The 20234-nt window shown below is 34.7% G+C and overlaps 1 protein-coding gene across 1 annotated transcript in view; it reads left to right on the top strand.

Annotated features, from left to right (window-relative positions):
• Window positions 1-20234, top strand: part of LOC128988370 (galectin-9-like) — a 55481-nt gene extending 35247 nt beyond the window's left edge. Inside the window, exons 14-16 of the mRNA XM_054409613.1 lie at window positions 1849-1937; window positions 13253-13484; window positions 19914-20234. Of these exons, the coding sequence (XP_054265588.1) occupies window positions 1849-1937; window positions 13253-13484; window positions 19914-20063 (471 nt within the window). The 3' untranslated portion in view covers window positions 20064-20234. The remainder of the gene's footprint in view (window positions 1-1848; window positions 1938-13252; window positions 13485-19913) is intronic.

Genomic DNA, 20234 nt, shown 5'->3' with positions numbered 1-20234 from the left:
TAATTTTTTTCTATTTTTTCAATTTTATGTTTTGTTTTCAAATCTTAACTTGTTAATGATTTGTATATTCTTTAAATTTACATTCTCCAATATACTACTACTACTGCTGTGGCCACTGGTACCCTAGATGGTACTTGGCCTCCCCAACACACTGGACATACAATATTACATCCTCCCTTCTAACAGATCTATTTACTTAACAAAAAATGTAAGTAAAAAATCAGAATAGTTTTTAACTTGAATGTTGTCAAATTCATGGTTTGTTGTCATTTGTATATTGAATGTTGTGATATTCAAGATAATTGTTTTAAAATTTGTGTTTATTGTTGTCATTGTACATTGAATGTCATCAACATCAAGACAATAACTTAATTGTCTCCAAATAAATGGATAACAAATTAAAATTTGTTACTGAATATAAAACAAAAAAGTTAATGAATTTGGAAAGCAACTTGGAAAATATAGATCAAACTGTAAACAATGTATTAACAAGTATATTATTAATTAAATTAAAATACTAATATAATATCAGGGTACTTTGGTATTTTAATTTACTTAATAACAACTAGTGATTGTGGTTTAAATACCTTATTCTTGCAATCTGATTGTTGTATTCAAAACTAGTTTCAACCTGCTAGGAGGTCATCATCAGGTGTGTACAAGGATGATATTACAGTAGGCTATACTTCATATGAAGGTCGTCAGTAACAGTTTTTTACACTTACACAAACACATGACGAACAAACACATATATGGCCAATTAAATATAACATTGAACTCGACAAGCGGACCCGTGTTGATAATGCGGAAGTTGCGTATAGACTGTAGGATACACAGCTGGTCAGGTATCACGCACATTTCCTTATCGCCAAGGGGGCTGGGGGGCTGCCCACGACCACTATCGAAGTGTGAATTGTCCTATATTACCATTCTTGGTATAGCAGCTATAGTTTTGTAAAATTTAAGCCCAGTCGGTTCAGTATTTTTTGCGCCTAGTAGCACACATATAGACAGACACCAATAGATTGTTATATTATAGTATAGGCCTAGATAAATTGATTACGGTAATAAAAAAATAAACTGCAGGCGATGATCATGAAATAACATTTGCAGCAAGCATTCTTTAATTTCACAATGTTGAACATGTTGTGTTTATGAAATAAAATCATTCATTTCAGGGTAGGCCTACTGAGTTGGCAGGTTTACTATACTAATACATATATATTATTGTCCTCAACTTGAATTAACAAAGTGAATCTGTATTTGACACTATTTTTGTATGTATTATACTACAAACAAATAAAGACTATTTTGAATTTGAATCAGTATATCTTGGAATTAACATTTTAACAAAAGAACAAAACAAAATATAGGTATTCTTCTGTAAACACAAAACTAAAGATCATTTAATAGGCCCCTATAGATAAAATACAACCCAGATTGAATATTGAATATATACTTTTATTAATTTGAAATAACAACTTCACCAATATTTCTGAATTTTTAATTTTAATCACAAAACAAATGTTTTGTGATGTGTCTGATGATGCCAGCATAGCTGGCGAAAGGCCTCATAAAAATTAAAAATTCTGAAATATTGGTGAGGTTGTTATTTCAAATTAATATTAATTCCAATATTACCAGTTCTTCTTGAAGATATACTTTTATGTTGTATACAATAGGACCTCAATAACTCGAACAATTGGCATGTTCTGAGATGCGATCTTTAAAATAAATACTAGGGAAAAGGAATAGTAGCACTTTATGAATTTCATGCTATTAACAATATTGTTGTTAATTTTATACTGTCTTAGTTAAGGACTCTTTGTTAATAATATTTGTTTTTAGGGAATATCTGCGGTATATAAACTGATGTATCTTCTTCAAACCCAGTCTTCTATTATAGCTCAAGGGGTGGTTGATGATATTGCCAGAAGGTAAGATCAACATTAAAGCAGTATTTATACACAAGTTCAATTTAAAAATAATCAGTACTTAATTAATACTTTTGTCAGGGGCGGACGGAGCGAGCGACCGGGGCCCCCCTGGTCCCCCCTTCGTACTGTAGTTTTTCTTAATAACTTCAAAAATTAATTAGGCGCTTACCGAATGGACTCTCGTTGTGCGTATTTGAAAATTATGATCGTGGAAACTAATATGAATACCGAAATTGCCGCGATTGCAAGAAATCATTACAGCGGTAGCCGCGATCGTGGAAAATCATCACGAATTTTGTCGGGATTGAAATATGATCCCAGATAATGGTCGGGATCCCAACAAATTGTCACGAGTATTGAGATATAATGGTGGATGTTGCCGTGATCACGGGGAATCATCACAAAACTCCGTCGAGATCCCAAAAAATAGTCGCAGGATTTGAACATACCAACTAAAAAGTATACTGTTTTTCTTAACACGTAAAACCCGATTGCCACGATTGTGTGAAATTATCACAAGGTGTTGTCCCGATTGCCGTGGTTGAGTAAAATAAACGTTGACATGGTCGCTTAGAAGATAAACGAATGTTCCTGCTATCAGAAGACATTACACATCACATGTGTTATCACATGTGTTGCCATGATCAAGAGAAATTTTCACGGATTTGGCCATGATCTAGTAATGATTACGAAACTGCTGTGATCGTGGGGAATCATCACGGGTGTTGACACAATTGACACAACTTTTTTGGTGCGATTTTTATATAAGAGCACCAGTACAGATATCCAAATTCACGAGAAATATTCGTACTTGCCATACCAACAAATTTCATAATATTTGTTGAAAAGGATATTACACTTTAATCTTTGACTATTGAAACAATTAGACCTCAGTATCCAGTAGTCAATGGTGTAATGTAGTATTGCAAAGGAATTTGCAAGGTACCTGCTTAAGTGGTATATTGAATTTTAATCAATACAGTTACAACAAACCATAAAATCGTGCATTAAAAATATTTTTACAGTTAAAATATTATATAACATTACTTTATACAAAATGCAACATACTGATATTCTTACATGTTTAAATATTATTTTGCCATTACATTCCTTATAATAGTTCAAATCAGTGTGCATGTAAAACACATTATGTTGTGTATATAATCATAATCATATATTCATGCTGGGGGCCCCACATTGGCAGATTTGCCCGGGGTACCTGAAGCCCTAAGTCCGGCCCTGACTTTTGTCACTTTGCCCAAGGTGAAATATTAGAAATATCATTATTGATTGACTTGGTTGTCTGAGAAGTTCAGTAGTTATATAGTGTTTGCGTTTAAATCTGTATTTTGCTGGTTTTATCCTAAGCAAAGTCAATTGCTGGCCTTTTTGTTTTTTGGCTGTTAATAATTTATGCCAATTATTAAAATTTAAATATTACAAGTAGAAAATTTAAATATTAACAAATCACATATATAAGGGTGTATCGGGGGGGGGGGGGTTTAATATCAGGGTTTTCCTTTACAAAAAACATAAAAGCTAACGGTCAAAATACCCCTACTGCAGCAAACTTGCAGACTAAGTGAACTTTAATTTTTCTAATGGGATTTTTACCGACAGTAGCAACTCTACAGACGCTACTCTGATAGTCACAAAACTCAGACAGACACTACTACGGCAGCCACAACTCAGACAGAGACAACTCCCACAGTTACAACTCAGACAGTTGCAACTCCGACAGTCACTACTCCGACGGTTACAACTCAGACAGTTAAATCTCAGACAGTTAAATCTCAGTCAGTTACAACTCCGACAGTCACTACACCGACGGTTACAACTCAGACAGTTAAATCTCAGTCAGTTACAACTCCGACAGTCACTACTCCGACGGTCACAACTCAGATGGTCACAACTCAGATGGTCACAACTCAGACAGTTAAATCTCAGTCAGTTACAACTCCGACAGTCACTACTCCGACGGTTACAACTCAGACAGTTAAATATCAGTCAGTTACAACACAGACAGTCACTACTCCAACAGTCACAGCTCAGACAGTCACATCCGACAGTCACTAGTGCGACAGTTACAACTCAGACAGTTAAATATCAGTCAGTTACAACACAGACAGTCACTACTCCAACAGTCACAGCTCAGACAGTCACATCCGACAGTCACTAGTGCGACAGTTACAACTCAGACAGTTAAATATCAGTCAGTTACAACACAGACAGTCACTACTCCAACAGTCACAGCTCAGACAGTCACATCCGACAGTCACTACTCCGACGGTTACAACTCAGACAGTTAAATATCAGTCAGTTACAACACAGACAGTCACTACTCCAACAGTCACAACTCAGACAGTCACATCCGACAGTCACTAGTGCGACAGTTACAACTCAGACAGTTAAATATCAGTCAGTTACAACACAGACAGTCACTACTCCAACAGTCACAGCTCAGACAGTCACATCCGACAGTCACTAGTGCGACAGTTACAACTCAGACAGTCAGATCCGACAGTCACTAGTGCGACAGTTACAACTCAGACAGTTAAATATCAGTCAGTTACAACTCCGACAGTCACTACACCGACGGTTACAACTCAGACAGTTAAATCTCAGTCAGTTACAACTCCGACAGTCACTACTCCGACGGTCACAACTCAGATGGTCACAACTCAGATGGTCACAACTCAGACAGTTAAATCTCAGTCAGTTACAACTCCGACAGTCACTACTCCGACGGTTACAACTCAGACAGTTAAATATCAGTCAGTTACAACACAGACAGTCACTACTCCAACAGTCACAGCTCAGACAGTCACATCCGACAGTCACTAGTGCGACAGTTACAACTCAGACAGTTAAATATCAGTCAGTTACAACACAGACAGTCACTACTCCAACAGTCACAGCTCAGACAGTCACATCCGACAGTCACTAGTGCGACAGTTACAACTCAGACAGTTAAATATCAGTCAGTTACAACACAGACAGTCACTACTCCAACAGTCACAGCTCAGACAGTCACATCCGACAGTCACTACTCCGACGGTTACAACTCAGACAGTTAAATATCAGTCAGTTACAACACAGACAGTCACTACTCCAACAGTCACAGCTCAGACAGTCACATCCGACAGTCACTAGTGCGACAGTTACAACTCAGACAGTTAAATATCAGTCAGTTACAACACAGACAGTCACTACTCCAACAGTCACAGCTCAGACAGTCACATCCGACAGTCACTACTCCGACGGTTACAACTCAGACAGTTAAATATCAGTCAGTTACAACACAGACAGTCACTACTCCAACAGTCACAGCTCAGACAGTCACATCCGACAGTCACTAGTGCGACAGTTACAACTCAGACAGTTAAATATCAGTCAGTTACAACACAGACAGTCACTACTCCAACAGTCACAGCTCAGACAGTCACATCCGACAGTCACTAGTGCGACAGTTACAACTCAGACAGTCAGATCCGACAGTTATAACTCCGACAGTCACCACTCCGACAGTTATAACTCCGACAGTTAAATCTCAGTCAGTTACAACTCCAACAGTCACTACTCTGACAGTCACAACTCAGACAGTTACAATTCCGACTGTCACTTCTTGGACAGTCACTGCTCCAATAGCCACAACAGCCCCAACAGCCCCACACAATAGCCCCAACAGTCATTACTCCAACATCCATAACTCCGGCAGTTACAACTCCAACAGTTACAACTCAACTAATAACTCAAATCAAATCAAACCAAAACATCTTTATTTTCCTTCCATGTACATGGGTACAAAAATAGTCTCAAGTATAAAGTACTTAACTAGCTTAGATATAAATACATTTTAAGTATGAATATTTTATTCAATGAATTCCTCCATTGTATAAGGCGCCTTTCCTATTAAATGTTTTTTTAAATTTAGATTTAAATAATTTATAATTTGATTCCTCCTTTATAGAGGCAGACAATTTCCTTAGAATTAGTGATCCAGCAAAAGTCGGTTTTTTTTTTTTATTCCAGCTTATAGGTTGAAGTTACAATATCCTTTTTATGTCTTGTATTGTAACTATGTGGCACAACTGGCTCATATTTTAGGCTGTCTCTTTTAGCTATACATGCTATTTCAAAAGTATACGCTGCAAAAACCGTTAAAGTATTAAGATTTTTAAAGTGAGATTTAACTGATTCATCTTTTTTAAGGTGTAACATAGTTCTAATGGCTTTTTCTTGCATGATTAGAATTTTATTTAAATTTTTAATCGTAGTTGCCCCATATATTCCAATGCCATAGTTTATGTGAGAATGAATATGGACAAAATATATTTTTTTGAGTGCATCTATATTGCACAAATAAGACATTCTTTTTAATGCGTACACTCCAGAATTAAGCTTTTTTAATAATTTGTCAACGTGTTTATTCCAACTTAGATGTTCATCTACATAGAGACCTAAAAGTTTGGCTTCAGAAAGTTGTTCTATTGATTCTGAATCTATGATCAAATTGGGTTCAAGTTTCTGTTTACTTTGTTTAGTCGAAAAGGACATAAAGTTTGTTTTTGTTGTATTAAGATTCAAATTATTATTTTTTAGAAATTGTTGTACATTATACAATTCTACAAAGGCCGAAATTTCCAACTCATCTTTACTTTCCCCGCCACTGTTAAATTTGAATCATCTGCATATAAACATATCTTACTCTTTTGAGGATTAACAATACTTTTAGGCAATTCTTTTATATAGCATAAAAACAAAATTGGTCCCAAAATTGAACCCTGTGGAACCCCCCACTTAATTCTACGTTTATGAGAGTTAAATGTAGTTAAATAATTGTTTTTAGCGAATTTCCCTATAGGGAAGTAGCTATTACCGTAGGTCTCATGGTAAGACCTAAGCCCGGGACCGATTTACTTTTTCATTTTGATGTCCCCAGAGGCCAAAAACACCATTCGTTCAAATGTTTATATATCTATATATATATATATATATATATATATATATGTGTCCATCCGCACGATAACTTGAGTAATTTTTGTCCGATTTTGATAAAATTTGGTTTGAAGGTGTAAGGCGGGATAAACTTGAATGAGTTCGCGAACCAGCATGATCGGACTATGGGAACGGGGGTTTATGGGGTAAAAATAGGTTTTTCCCATTTTTGACCCTAAAAACACAAAATTTCACAATTTCTTTTTAAACCATTTTGTAGAGCTTAAAAAAACAAATAATTTAGTATATTGAAGCGTTATTATGCGCCTAATTGTTACGGAGAAAATTCAAAAAAATTGTAATTTTAAAATTCCCATGTTATTCTTATGGAGAATAAGTCAACTGTTGTAGTTTGCTTGTTTATGAACATATTTTGATTGATTTTGGAAAATACTTTTATTTCGGTACTTTCCTGTTAAAGGGAACATTCATTATTATCGATGATTTTTTTTTTCGATATATCGATTTTTCCCCTTTAAGATACATTACAAATTGACAGCTGATATTAAGGCTAAAATATAGTCTATTATATGGAAAGAATGAATCTGTTCTAAGCTAACCTAACATAACCAACCAAACTTGCTGTACCATTTAAAAACTCCGTTTGATAACAGAAAACGCGAGTGGAGGATATTAAAAATGGAGTTTTTAAATTTTACAGCAAGTTTGGTTAGTTTTGTTAGGTTAGTTTAGAACAGTTTTATTTCAATATTTAAAAAAATTGTTGATTGTCGATTCTGAACAATATTTATTTATCGTAGTTGTCAGCTGATATGTTTCAATTTGTTAATATCGATATATCGAGAAAAAATCATCGATAATAATGAATGTTCCCTTTAAAAGGAAAGTACCTTTATTTCTTACTAAACTATTATCATTTTATAAAAAAAATCTTTTTTACCCTCCCTGTTGCAGCAAACCTAAGTACTCGTTAAACTAATTCTATTTAAATAGGAAATAAATGTGCTATTTTTATGAAGGCATTTTAGTGTAAATCCAATCATATTAATGGAAATTCGCTTAGTCTGCAGGTTTGCTGCTGCGGGGGTATTGTTTGATTTTATTTCAACAAATTGCATCCGACCATCCAAATAAGATTGAAACCATTTTAAGGGGACTCCCATTATTCCAAGACTTTCCAGTTTCTCGAGCAAAATTGAATGACAAACACTATCAAATGCTTTAGAGAGATCCATGTATATCCCTAGAACATTTTCAACGTTTTCAATTGATTCTACGATGGTCTCAATGAAGTAGTAGCTGCTGTTATTACTGATCTTCCATTTCTGAAACCACTAATAAATTTATTATTTTTTCAATCAACTCAAATTTTACTGTGTACTGAACAGTTGTAATTAATTAATCAAAATCCCAATAAACCTGATTTCCCAGGGTAGAATTCTGGGATCAGACATTTCTGATTTGACCACTGATTTCCGGTAGATTTGTTCGATTTCGGGTAGATTTCTGGAGGTAGATTTCCGTAGGTAAAATTCCATATGGTATGGCAAATCACTTGTTAAGCAAACAATTACATGTTGATTATTTAATAATAATATATTGGGGGTAAATTTCCAGTCGCAGGCTGCTTCTCAACCGTGTTTAGGCCCCGACCTTCGTGGCGTCAAAATGACGTAGGCGTTTTTTCATGAGGGTTAATTTCAGGGGGTAGAATACCGCTACCCCTCTACATTCCAGCGTTGGTTTATTAAAATATGATCATATGAATTGTCTATCAACAAGCATATTCAAACAAATTCATTGCTTTTCATACAACCCCGCATACAAAATTAAATTCAAACAAAATATTTGTTATCCATCTACCTCTTCATATGGATTAGGTAGCATTAAGTTTAGTCAACATTCTGAAGTTTATTTATTTATTTATTTTTATTTATTTACAGAATGCCATTACATCATAAAATGACAGGACATTTGTCAATGCATTATAATACTTAAATCTAAATAGTAATAAATCCAAATAAAATAATTTCAACACTTAACCCTCCCAATTTCCACTTAAAAATTCATTTAAAGAATAAAATGTTTTTGTCAATAACCATTCTTTACATTTTTGTTTGAACTTTTTTGGATTTGCAATGTTTTTTAAATGATCAGGAATCCAGTTATACAATTTCGGTCCAATATATTGAGGTGATGCTTCAAATAGTGATAATCTATGGCTAGTGGGCTTAATTAGGTTCTTATGTCTAGTGTTATACCTATGGTTTGTGTGACCCTCCCTGAAAATGGACAAATTGTTGAATACCCAAAATAATGCTTCTAAAATATACAGGTCATAAAATGTCAAAACGCTAAAAGCCTGAAAGATGACTTTGCACGGACTTCTTCGGGGTACTTTAGCTATGATTCTAAGTGCATTCTTTTGAAGCCTAAAAATCTTCTTACTATGGCAAGAATTTCCCCAGACAAGTATTCCGTATGACATTAATGATGAAAAATATAAATGATAAACTGTTAATTGAGTTTTAGTATCTGTAACTTGAGAAATTGTTTTGAGAGAAAATATTGCTGAAGAAAGTTTTTTCCGTAGTTTGTCAATGTGAGGAAGCCAGTCAAGATTTTCGTTTATATGAATACCCAAAAAATTGACTGTCTCCTCAGACATTAACTGATGATTTGTAAAAGTGGTCTGTTTTAAACTATTTCTATGATCTGATCGAAAATTAACTACTTGAGTCTTGTCCATGTTCAAGGGGAGCCCATTTACTCTAAACCAGTCACTTAAAGCGGCCAATTCTGTATCTACTGTGTGCTGAAGGGATTCAACATTGGGTCCCTTACATAACAGCATTGTGTCATCAGCAAATTGAAATACATCCATCTTTAACACATTTGGTAGGTCATTTACATAAATAAGAAATAGACAGGGGCCCAATATTGATCCCTGAGGCACCCCTACTTCAACTTTTTCCCAATTAGAATTTATAGTATGTCCAAATTTGATAGTTTTAGTCCTTTGATATCTATCCCTCAAGTATGTAGAAAACCAATTTAGTTCCTTGTTTTTTATTCCATATTTTTCAAGTTTGTCTATTAACAAACTGTGATGAACACATTCAAAAGCTCTGGTTAAATCACACAGAACTCCAGTTGTCTTCTGAGATCCATCCAAGGAACTCGCAACACAGTTTACTAATTTAGTCATTGATTGTTGAGCACTTAATCCTTTTCTAAATCCAAATTGGGAATCATTAAAAATATTATTATCTTCTAAAAAAGTTCTCAATTGTAGGTCAACACATTTTTCAAATATTTTAGATATACTTGAGAGCATAGCTATTGGGCGGTAATTTTCTAAAGTGTTTTTATCATTTTTCTTATGGAGTGGTAAAATTTCGGAGTATTTTAGTTTGTTTGGGAAAATACCGTGCATTAAGGACTGGTTTATGAGATTACAGAGAGGAGTTTGTATTTCATCTATTACATGCTTAAGTAAGAACAATGGAATCTGATCCCAACCGACAGATCTTGTGTTATTTAAGGAAAATACAATTTTCCTTACTTCTGATTCGGTAATTAGTTTGAATTTAAATGTATTTTTGTAGTACTTTGAATCTATAAAATTCAGAGCCTCTTTGGCTTTAGGACTACACCCTACTGATGTATGTGCAGATAGAAAATGGTTGTTGAAATTATTAGCCAAATGTGTAAGTTTCAAGGAATCGTTTTGAATATGATAAGGTAATTCAGATTTTTCCTTTTGTTGTCCAAGTTCCCTTTTAACAATCTCCCATGTTGCTGTGGTCTTATTAAGAGAATTTTTAATGTAATGATCATTGTATTTCTTTTTAGAGAGTTCAATTGTTTTTTTGAATATTTGCCTGTATGTTTTTACATAATCTTGGAAGTCCTTAGACTTATTCCATCTTGACTCGATATGGAGAAGCCGTTTTCTTTCAGCGGATATTTTTATACCAAGTTTAATCCAGTTTTTGGATGCATGTTTAACAGAATTACATTTTGATTGTTTAAGAGGGAAAGCTTGATTAAAATTTTTCAGGATGCAATCTAAAAAGCTATTATAATTTGTATTTACAGTTTCAAAAGGATTAAATTTCCAATCTGATTCAATAAGACTATTTTTGAAATAATTTAAATTTTCTGAATTAAATGACCTTTTTTAAAAGAAACATTTGATCTTTTTAAAGCTGAGGGGGGTGGTTTTAAGTCAGCTAGTGATAATAGTATTGCTTCATGATCAGATGCACCTGCATTGATAATTTGGGTTTCAGCTTTATCTGAAATCAATTTCATGTTAGAAAATATGTTATCAATCCAAGTTGTGTTCAATCTATGTCATCCATCTGTTTATCTTTGTATAAAACCCGGCTGAGGTTGTGGTGGTAATTTAACATCGTGATTCCTGATTATTCTTGATCTTCTTTTTATGACATCAATATTTCCGGGCCTAATCCAAACAAAGTTAAAGCAGACAAACATTAATTGTAAACAGAAAGCTACCATGAAGAATTAAAACATGTACACATTGTTATTTTTCTAATCTTTCCTTGAAAAGTGGAGCAATAAAATACTTTGCATTTATCCTTTTTTATTAAGACTTGTGTACAGAGCCTCGATTTGTACTGTGGTTTAATTAATTTTGGTCTAAACTATTTTAAACTGTGGTCTAATTATCTCTACTAATCTTACTTATATCCTATAATCAATGACAAAATAAGAGTAAATAAAATAACCTCATAGTTCCATCGTTTTTATTTAACCAGCTGTTAGTTAAAACAAATTAAATTGCTCTAAAACAAATCGAAGATTACAAAAATTGCTTTAAAAAATAATTTGAACCTAGTATTTTACTATGTATATTTAATTAATCTGTCATCCTCTAACAGAAGAATTGAACGTATCAACGATTAGCATTACACATAGTATAAATAAGTCAACCCTAAGTATGTCAGACATTTTTATCCAAATGCTGAATTTGTGACACAAAAGCTGAATGTTTACAGCTGTTATGTTAAGCAAATTATTTTATGCCAAAAGCTAGTTTAGAATCTTAGCGTCGGCTGCTAGACTTTAAAAAAATTAAAACTTAATTTCTAAAAAACTGGGACCCTAAACTAAAATTATGGCTTCGACATTCCCTAGTTCTCAAAATTATCTTTCTTTCAACACAAAAATCATGAAAATCCGTCGAGTGGTTGATTCAGAATCGTGAAATAAAAAACACTGTTTCGTTTTAATATTATAGATTCTGTTGTAGGCACTGAGCTAAAATTATAACTGGAGGTAGCACTGCCATGGCAGAAGTCTGTCAAAAGCGAGTCGCTGATTTTGTTAGGTTGGTATAGCAGTAAGTTTTCTTACCATAGCAATAACATGGCTTCTTATAACTAGGTTGTATAGCAGTGAGTTTTTTTGTCATAGCAATAACATGGCTTCTTATGGACACCCACCTCACGCAAACATGGCGGCTGGCGACACGCATCTTTGACATTCAGTGCTACCTCCAGTTAGAATTATAGCTCAGTGGTTGTAGGACTATGAATTTTGTTGTAGGCCTATGGATTTTTCTTGGGAACTTTGTCCGAATTTGATATGTTATTAATATTATTGCTAAGGCTATTTTTTCCACCTTTTTTTCTTGTAGAAAATTTAGGGATGTTATTGGAGTTTATATGCTTTATTTATGTTTGTTGTTTAATGTTGTTGTAATGCAATTAAATGCAATACAATTGACAAGGCCGTAGCCAAGGGGGGGGGGGGTTAGGGGGTCAACCCCTCCCCCCCAGAAATCCTGAAATTTAGTAGTACAAATTATTGCCGTAGCAAGTATGTTTTGAAATTTATAAATGCAATCGTCATAGTTTAGTCTTAAAAATGTCTACTTGTTCATGACAAATAAAGGGTTAAATGGGAGGTTTTTGTACACATTTCTAGACGTTAAACATGGATTTAGAAAGTCACCAAACTCCTTTTAGGAGGATATGGCCGTAGTCTACATCATGTTTTGAAATTCATGAATGCAATCGTCATAGTTTAATTTTTTAAATGTCGACTACCCACTTGCTCATGAGAAACAAGAGGTGAAATGGGAGTTTTTGGAGGGTTTGACACAGTTTTAGACGTTAAAAATTTCTTTAAAAAGTCACAAAATGGCTTTTAAATATAAAATTATTGCTGACCAGTCCCCCCTCCCCAAAGGTTTGTCCTGGCTACAGCCTTGATATAATTGAAGATTTTAATGTCTTAAAAAGAGAATCCTAATTAATACTTCACGTTCACTAATTTCTCCTGAATCAATAGGCACCAGACAAACTAATCTCTGGTCGTTCCAGGTTTACAGTAAACTTCTTGATAGAATCTAAAAATAGAAGAAAAGACAAGACTGATATTGCACTCCACTTTGATGTAAGGTGTGACCCAAGGTCTTTGCAGTACGTAGCTCGTAACACCCGCCTGGCAGGCAAATATGGCAAGGAGGAAGGATTACAGGATATTCAAGAGTTTCCGTTCCATCGAGGTCAGCCGTTCTACCTCGAATTCTACATCACCGAAAGCGAGTTTAAGGTAAGTCTTTGGATGAGTCAAAAGTAGTAAGCATTCCTAAAAATAAATGAATGTGTAAATTTCACAGTTTAATTATTACAAGTATTTTGCTTGTACTGCTCTAAATGTGAAAATGGTACTCCTAAAATATGTATTCAGCAAAGTAGAAAAAAAGGGTTTTGTGGTCCCTTAGACTAAATTTAATAGTATTTATACTTGCCTTAAATAATGGGCTTCCAAGCAAAATTCTTGCTCCTGTAAGAGCAGCCTTTCCATGTTTGACTACTCAACTTCCTATAGAATAAATACCAGATTAAATTTCCTATAGGTTAACTAACTATCTCTAGGTTTAAAACTTATCTTTTGTTGTTGGAAAGTTTAGACTAAGTAAGTTGGAAGTTGTACTAGTTAACCGCCCGTGCTCCGCCACGGGAATATTGTCAGTAATAAAAGAAATAATAATTAACAAATACCGGTAGCCTACTGTTTATCTTTGTATTTTATTTAGGGTTTTTTTTAACTTTTTACATGGAATATAGCTGATAGTTTACCTGTATAAACTATTTTATGTTAATCAAACCGATATATTATTTTAACCAAATGAATGTTTTATATTAATTCGAGTTTCATTTGAAAAATAAATAGTATACGAACTGGGCAATGCTGATAACCTAATAAGCAGCTATTTCTGCTATTTAGATCATTTGCTCAAGTATATTCCTATATTCGTCGTTTTTTTTTTTACTACATTTGTTGTATGGAATAAAGATAATCAGCCTATATGTAAATCACGCATCAGCAGTTGGTCGCATTTCACGAATCTTTGACCCATACTGTGAGTAAAAGCTGTGTTTACGTCGTATATATAAAGTTGGGCATACTTTGTTCAATGTTAGAGGGTATTAATGGTCCAATTTGATGGAAAAGGAGTCGTGGATTTTAAAACTATGTACCACTATGACTACCACTACCAGAAAGATTTTTATTCAAGTGAGACTTAGAACTGGCCATTTCAAATGCAGATTTGTATTATATTTTACTCAAATAGTTTTTTGTCTCTTTTGACCCTTAATACTTTTATTAGTCGCTGTTGATAAGATTTTCCATAAACTCAAAATGTTCATAAGGAGTTCATTTTACCTTCCCCTTGTGACAACATAAGGAAAAAATATTTGTGTTCCAGTTAGTCTGTTCTGACTAAAAATTCATAGATTTGCAGTACTGACAAATCCAATCTAACGACCCCAATTCAAAAAAATTGGCATTTCTTAGAAGGGACTTCCAGAGCACATTTAACACCATCACTGCCCTTTACCTTTTTAGTTCGATGGTTCTCTACATGTTTTTTTCGTTCTGTATGTCTCTTTACGCCCGGTTAATGATTACCTTTTCTTTTTCTTTTTGTACTTTTCACATCCTGGGGTTAATGATAAAGTTTTATAACGCTATAATGACCCGAGTCAACATTGCCATTAAACATCAAGTCAGATACTTCTTCGCCAGAACCGAAATCGTAAGTCACAGTTTCTCAAGCAACTTCCCTGTGTAGGCCTACTCGAAAAAATATAGTTAGGGTATAGTTCACTCAGCGGTGCCCACAAGGGGGGGCTGTGACGCAGACTGCGTCATTGAAATTCTTGGGGGGGGCTCAAAAAATTCAAATGGGGGGGGGGGTTGGCTAAAGCTGATTGCAACAGTGTTCAACGTGACGACAATCCAAAATATATTACGAAGTCGCCAGATAGAAAGGGGATTAATTAATAACAATAGTTATATTATTGAATTCAATTAGTTAAAATAGGATTTTAGGATAGTTTAGGATTCGTGTAGGAAGTTATTATTTAAGATTAGCAAGACGTGAGATCTAAGAGGGAGGGGACGCATGGCTCAACTGCTGTGATAGATAAAAGATAACGCGTGGTACAGACACGTCCAGCTACACCGCGACTTAGCACAGAACACTTTGTTGGCATAAAGCTCGTTAAAATACAATCAAGTAGCATAGGCTACAATACTTTACACTATTGTGTAGATACTAGATTACCTGAGTTAATAGTGAGAGGGGGGGGGGTAATGAAAAAATACGGTTAATCCAATATATTATAAAAACATATGACAAACTCATTAAAACGCTGTAAACAGCCATTAACGTCACGATTATCATTTTTATAAACAAAATTCAATATTGCACAATCATTATTATTGTGCAATAACATTATTATTGTAAATTTCAAATCATTTATCTTGGTTCAGTTGTACAAATGGCAACGTTTAAAATTATAGCTAACTCAAACTCTACTAATCACCAGCCAAACATTGCATTGCTATAAATAACGTAAATATTAAAGGAACCTTTAGAAAGTGTTATAAGGTACTGCTCATGATAGACAGATAGGCTACCGATAGGTGCTGTATCACAGCATAGGAATTGATAGATAAGTAATAAAAAAGTGTAAAATTATATTTAGAGATAATTAAAACACTCTTAAAAAAGAATGTAACGAGAACAATCTTGTTATTCTTTTTCTTTGTTCTTTAATAGGTTTCTCTTCAATTCATACACAAATTCAACAAGTCGCCATATTTAGGCCTACTCATTGGCCAATCACAGCCTTATTTAAGTTACCATGGATACTAATCACTCAATCACAGTTTACTAAGCATTATATCGTCATCATTCCCCAGCTGTTGTATCTGAAATCTGTTGTAACATAGCGCACAGCAGACAGAAGTGTAAGACGGAGCAGACGATTGTTGGCGCAAGCGTTGTTTCCATTTCATTTTCATCAAAGGAGCTGTGAGCTGTGATGTTTCTAAAGGGAGGGAGAGGGGATCGTTATATCGAGAAAAGACGCTGACAATTCGTTAAGCAGAGGTTACGAACGCTATATGGATATTATGGCAATAAAAAATTCCTTAAATTGAGGTGACTTATAAAACTCTAATTTTATTTATATAGAAAGATAAGTTTTCCAGTCCTGTACAACACTGATTCACGGTCTTTTCCCTGTAATCAAAATTCAAGTACAACTTGATACACACAGAATCTACGGTTCCCGATCTGGATGATGGCTAGTTATTTAATTTAATTTACAGTTACATATTAGTACCCGTGATAAATCAAACCCGTTATGTAAGCCAAAGCCAACAAAGTCCCTTATACAAGTCCCTTGTCCGTCAGCTACTTGAGTATGCTTCGGTTGTATGGTCTCCATACCAACTCGACCTCACAGATCAGCTAGAGTCAGTCCAAAGACGATTCATCAGGTTCCTGGGACGCCGAGAGGGGTTCAACTACTTAGAAGTCCCCATTGACGTCATCTCAGAATCCTACGGGCTGCAGCCATTATCATGTAGAAGACGAGTAGCTAGCAGATGTGTCCCTCAACAGCAAGGTAGTTTGTCCTTACCTCCTGGAGAAGATGAATTTCAGAGTGCCCACCATCAGGACTAGGGAGCAGCGTTTATTTGAGCTGGAGCATGCAGGTAGAAGTTACCTCCAGAACAGCCCTATCCCAAGGCTCATGCGTTCCGGCAACTACGTCTCGGCTTCAGTGGACCTCTTTCATGACAGCCTAGCAGCCGTCCTGGTCCCCTGCCAATGAAACTTAGTGTCTCCCGTTGTTATGTTATTCGTAATTTGCTATCTTTTTCGTTTTCTGTAAATTTAATCATGTTTGAGTTATGTTATCGTTTGTTTAATACTGTTTTGTTGGATCAAATATTTACTATTGTTATTGCTTTTTCATATTCTATTTCGACTTCATTGTTATATTATAGCTTTCCTAGCCAAAGATTTACCTTGCTTTTGCTGATCGATTGTTAACTGTATTGCCATTGCCAGTCCAAATTCTTACCTTTGTTATTGCTTTTTCACAATCATTTTGTACTTCATTGTTAATTATTGCTTTCCTAGTCATGATTATATTTCTTGTTACCAATGTTGCTCTGATCCTGCCATAGATTTAAGTTTGTTGTATTATGTTTTCTGTTAAATGCATGTTGTACCACATAGGCTTCTTGTACCCTCATTGTAAATTGGTGATATATGCCGTTGGAATAAATAAATAATAAATAAATAAAGCCACACACGGTTATTAATCTCACTTGGTTTTGGATTTGCTTACAAACGTGATCGTAAATGGTTACAAACGTGATCGGAAATGGTTGGGGCCTTCACAGTATTCGTAAACAACATTTATGTAAACATATAAGTGACAGCTAGGAAAAGGAATCTTTATCAAAACAGCTGTTCGTAACTTCATATATGACGTGTTCTCTTAACAGATTATTAGCATTTCATAAATTAATGACGTATGTAGTAAACATGGAGAAAATAAACTAGAAAAAACACACAAAATTGTGTTTTTGATCGTTCGTTGTTTTATTTCCAAAATAGTGAGGCCATATTTTAATGGCTATAAGGACTCTCTCGGCAATCCTTTGGATACAATTAAACCATTAGAATCATAATCGGTACTCTATTTTTCTTTAGAGTAGGCTGCATAAAAATGCCTTCTGGGCCGTGACAGACGGACATAAATAGAGATAAGACATGTTTCAACTTCTTCAATGTATAAAACATAAATAACCCAAAATATGTATAATTCTGAGCAATGTACAGACAAACCTATAACTTTATTCATATCAACTGGGTTTGAATTTTAAATATCTAAAAAAATTATAAAACTTCTTTTATAGTTTTACAAATAGTACTGGGCGGGGGAATAATGTTGTGTACATCATTTATGGTGGGGGGGGGGGGGGCTGTTGCTCCATTTTGGGGGGGGGTTGTGCGTCATGAGTCTAAGGGGGGTTGGGCACCCCTGGTTCACTGATAAATTGTAGTTCCAAATATCCCAGCGTACTCGTCATCTCGAGAAGGTAAAATTTGGACGTCGAACACTGATCTTGAGTAAGATTAATCACTTACGATAAAATGTTTGTATGTTTACCAATCATTAGCAATTATCTGTACAACTTGCAAGCGGATTTCCCTATGATTGTTCTGGTGGCTATAGAGAATAAATTATATTGATCAAAACAATAAGTTTCCGTCCCCTACTATGGGTATTATTTCACATTCCATACTCAAACTTAAACTCAATTACCACTTTCCTTCAGATCACTTTGCAGGAAAACTAAAACATTTTTGTGTCCCAGTTAGTCTGTTCTGACTCGAAATTCATAGATTTGAAGTATTGACAAATCCAATCTAACGACCCCAATTCAAAAGAGTTGGTATTTTTTTGTAGGGACTTCCAGAGCACATTTAACTCCAACACTGCTCTTTACCTTTTTAGTTCGATGGTTCTCTACATTTCTTTTCGTTCGGTATGTCTCTTTACGCCCGGTTAATGATTACCTTTTCTTTTTCTTTTTGTACTTTTCACACCCTGGGGTTAATGATAAAGTTTTATAACGCTATAATGACCCGAGTCAACATTGCCATTAAACATCAAGTCACATACTTCTTCGCCAGAACCGAATGGTAAGTCACAGTTTCTCAAGCAACTTCCCTGTGTACTTGAAAAAAAAATCACTGATATATTGTAGTTCCACGTATCCCAGCGTACTCGCCATCTCGAGAAGGTAAAGTTTGGTACCACTGAACGTCTAACACTGATCTTGAGTAAGATTCGTCACCTACTATAAAATGTTTGTATGTTTCCCACTCATTAGCTTACGTACAACTTGCAAGCGGATTTTCCCATGATTATTCTGGTGGCCGTAGAGAATAAATTATATTGATCAAAACAATAAGTTTCCGTTCCCTACTATGGGTATTATTTCACATTTCATACTCAAACTTAATCTCAATTACCACTTTCCTTCAGATCACTTTGAAGGAAAACTAAAACATTTAAAACATAAGTTAACGAATACACTTTCCTTGATCAAAATCGTGTGTTTATAAACAGAAACTCCAAGTTTAAAATTGCATACTGAAAGTGAGGTTACAAAAATAATAACAAATGTCTGACAAACATTAAACAGCTGACGAATAATTTATAAACTGTGTATTATATTCTTCAATAAGAATTGTATTGACTCGACCTTTAAAGGGCTGTAGGTCGTAGCCCTTAGAAAAAACCTAAGTTCTAAGGAAGTTCGGCAAATTTACACACTATACCCTTTAATTTGAGACATAAATCTTGTAGATCGGTTCAGTAATTACTGAGAAAACAGTGTTACAACTGTGTATTAAATATATAGATGTAGAAGGTAGATTAACTTATTATTTCCAGTTTCAACATAATTCTTAGAGGTTCCATAGCATGGTTCCATATGCTGTAGCCTTGTTTATAAGCGAGTAGCTAAATGGTCAATATAATCCTGAGAAAAGCTATACATATATCATTTAGACGTTAAACTGGACACAGCTGCCCTTGGATTGTTGGGCTTTAATACTCATTCTTCACTCATCTTCCATTGGTGTGTTGCTGTCAGGTGGCTGTGGACGGTCAGCACTACATCTCCTACAGACACAGAGTATCTTTCAAGTCTATCAACACAATCCAGTTCCTCGGAGATATAACTCTGACCAAGGTCCACTTCCAGAACACCCCCATTGGTGCTTACCCTTCCCCTCTGCCATAGGTGGGTAGATTTGCTGTGGTGAAGTTAATTAATTACATTGAAGTATAAGAGCCAGCAACTTAAAAGTGCCACTATCATAAAAAGCAAAAGTTACATGTTGATCCTAGAAGTCAATGTCATTCTTATTTTTGGTCAAAATAAAATAAAAAGCTGTAATAAATTTGTTTCCAA

Source organism: Macrosteles quadrilineatus, unplaced genomic scaffold, assembly GCF_028750875.1.
Source record: "Macrosteles quadrilineatus isolate MER2022 unplaced genomic scaffold, UCM_ALF_1.0 Scaffold_1__1_contigs__length_201487025, whole genome shotgun sequence".
Lineage (NCBI taxonomy): Eukaryota > Metazoa > Arthropoda > Insecta > Hemiptera > Cicadellidae > Macrosteles > Macrosteles quadrilineatus.
This window is presented reverse-complemented; position numbering and strand designations above follow the sequence as displayed.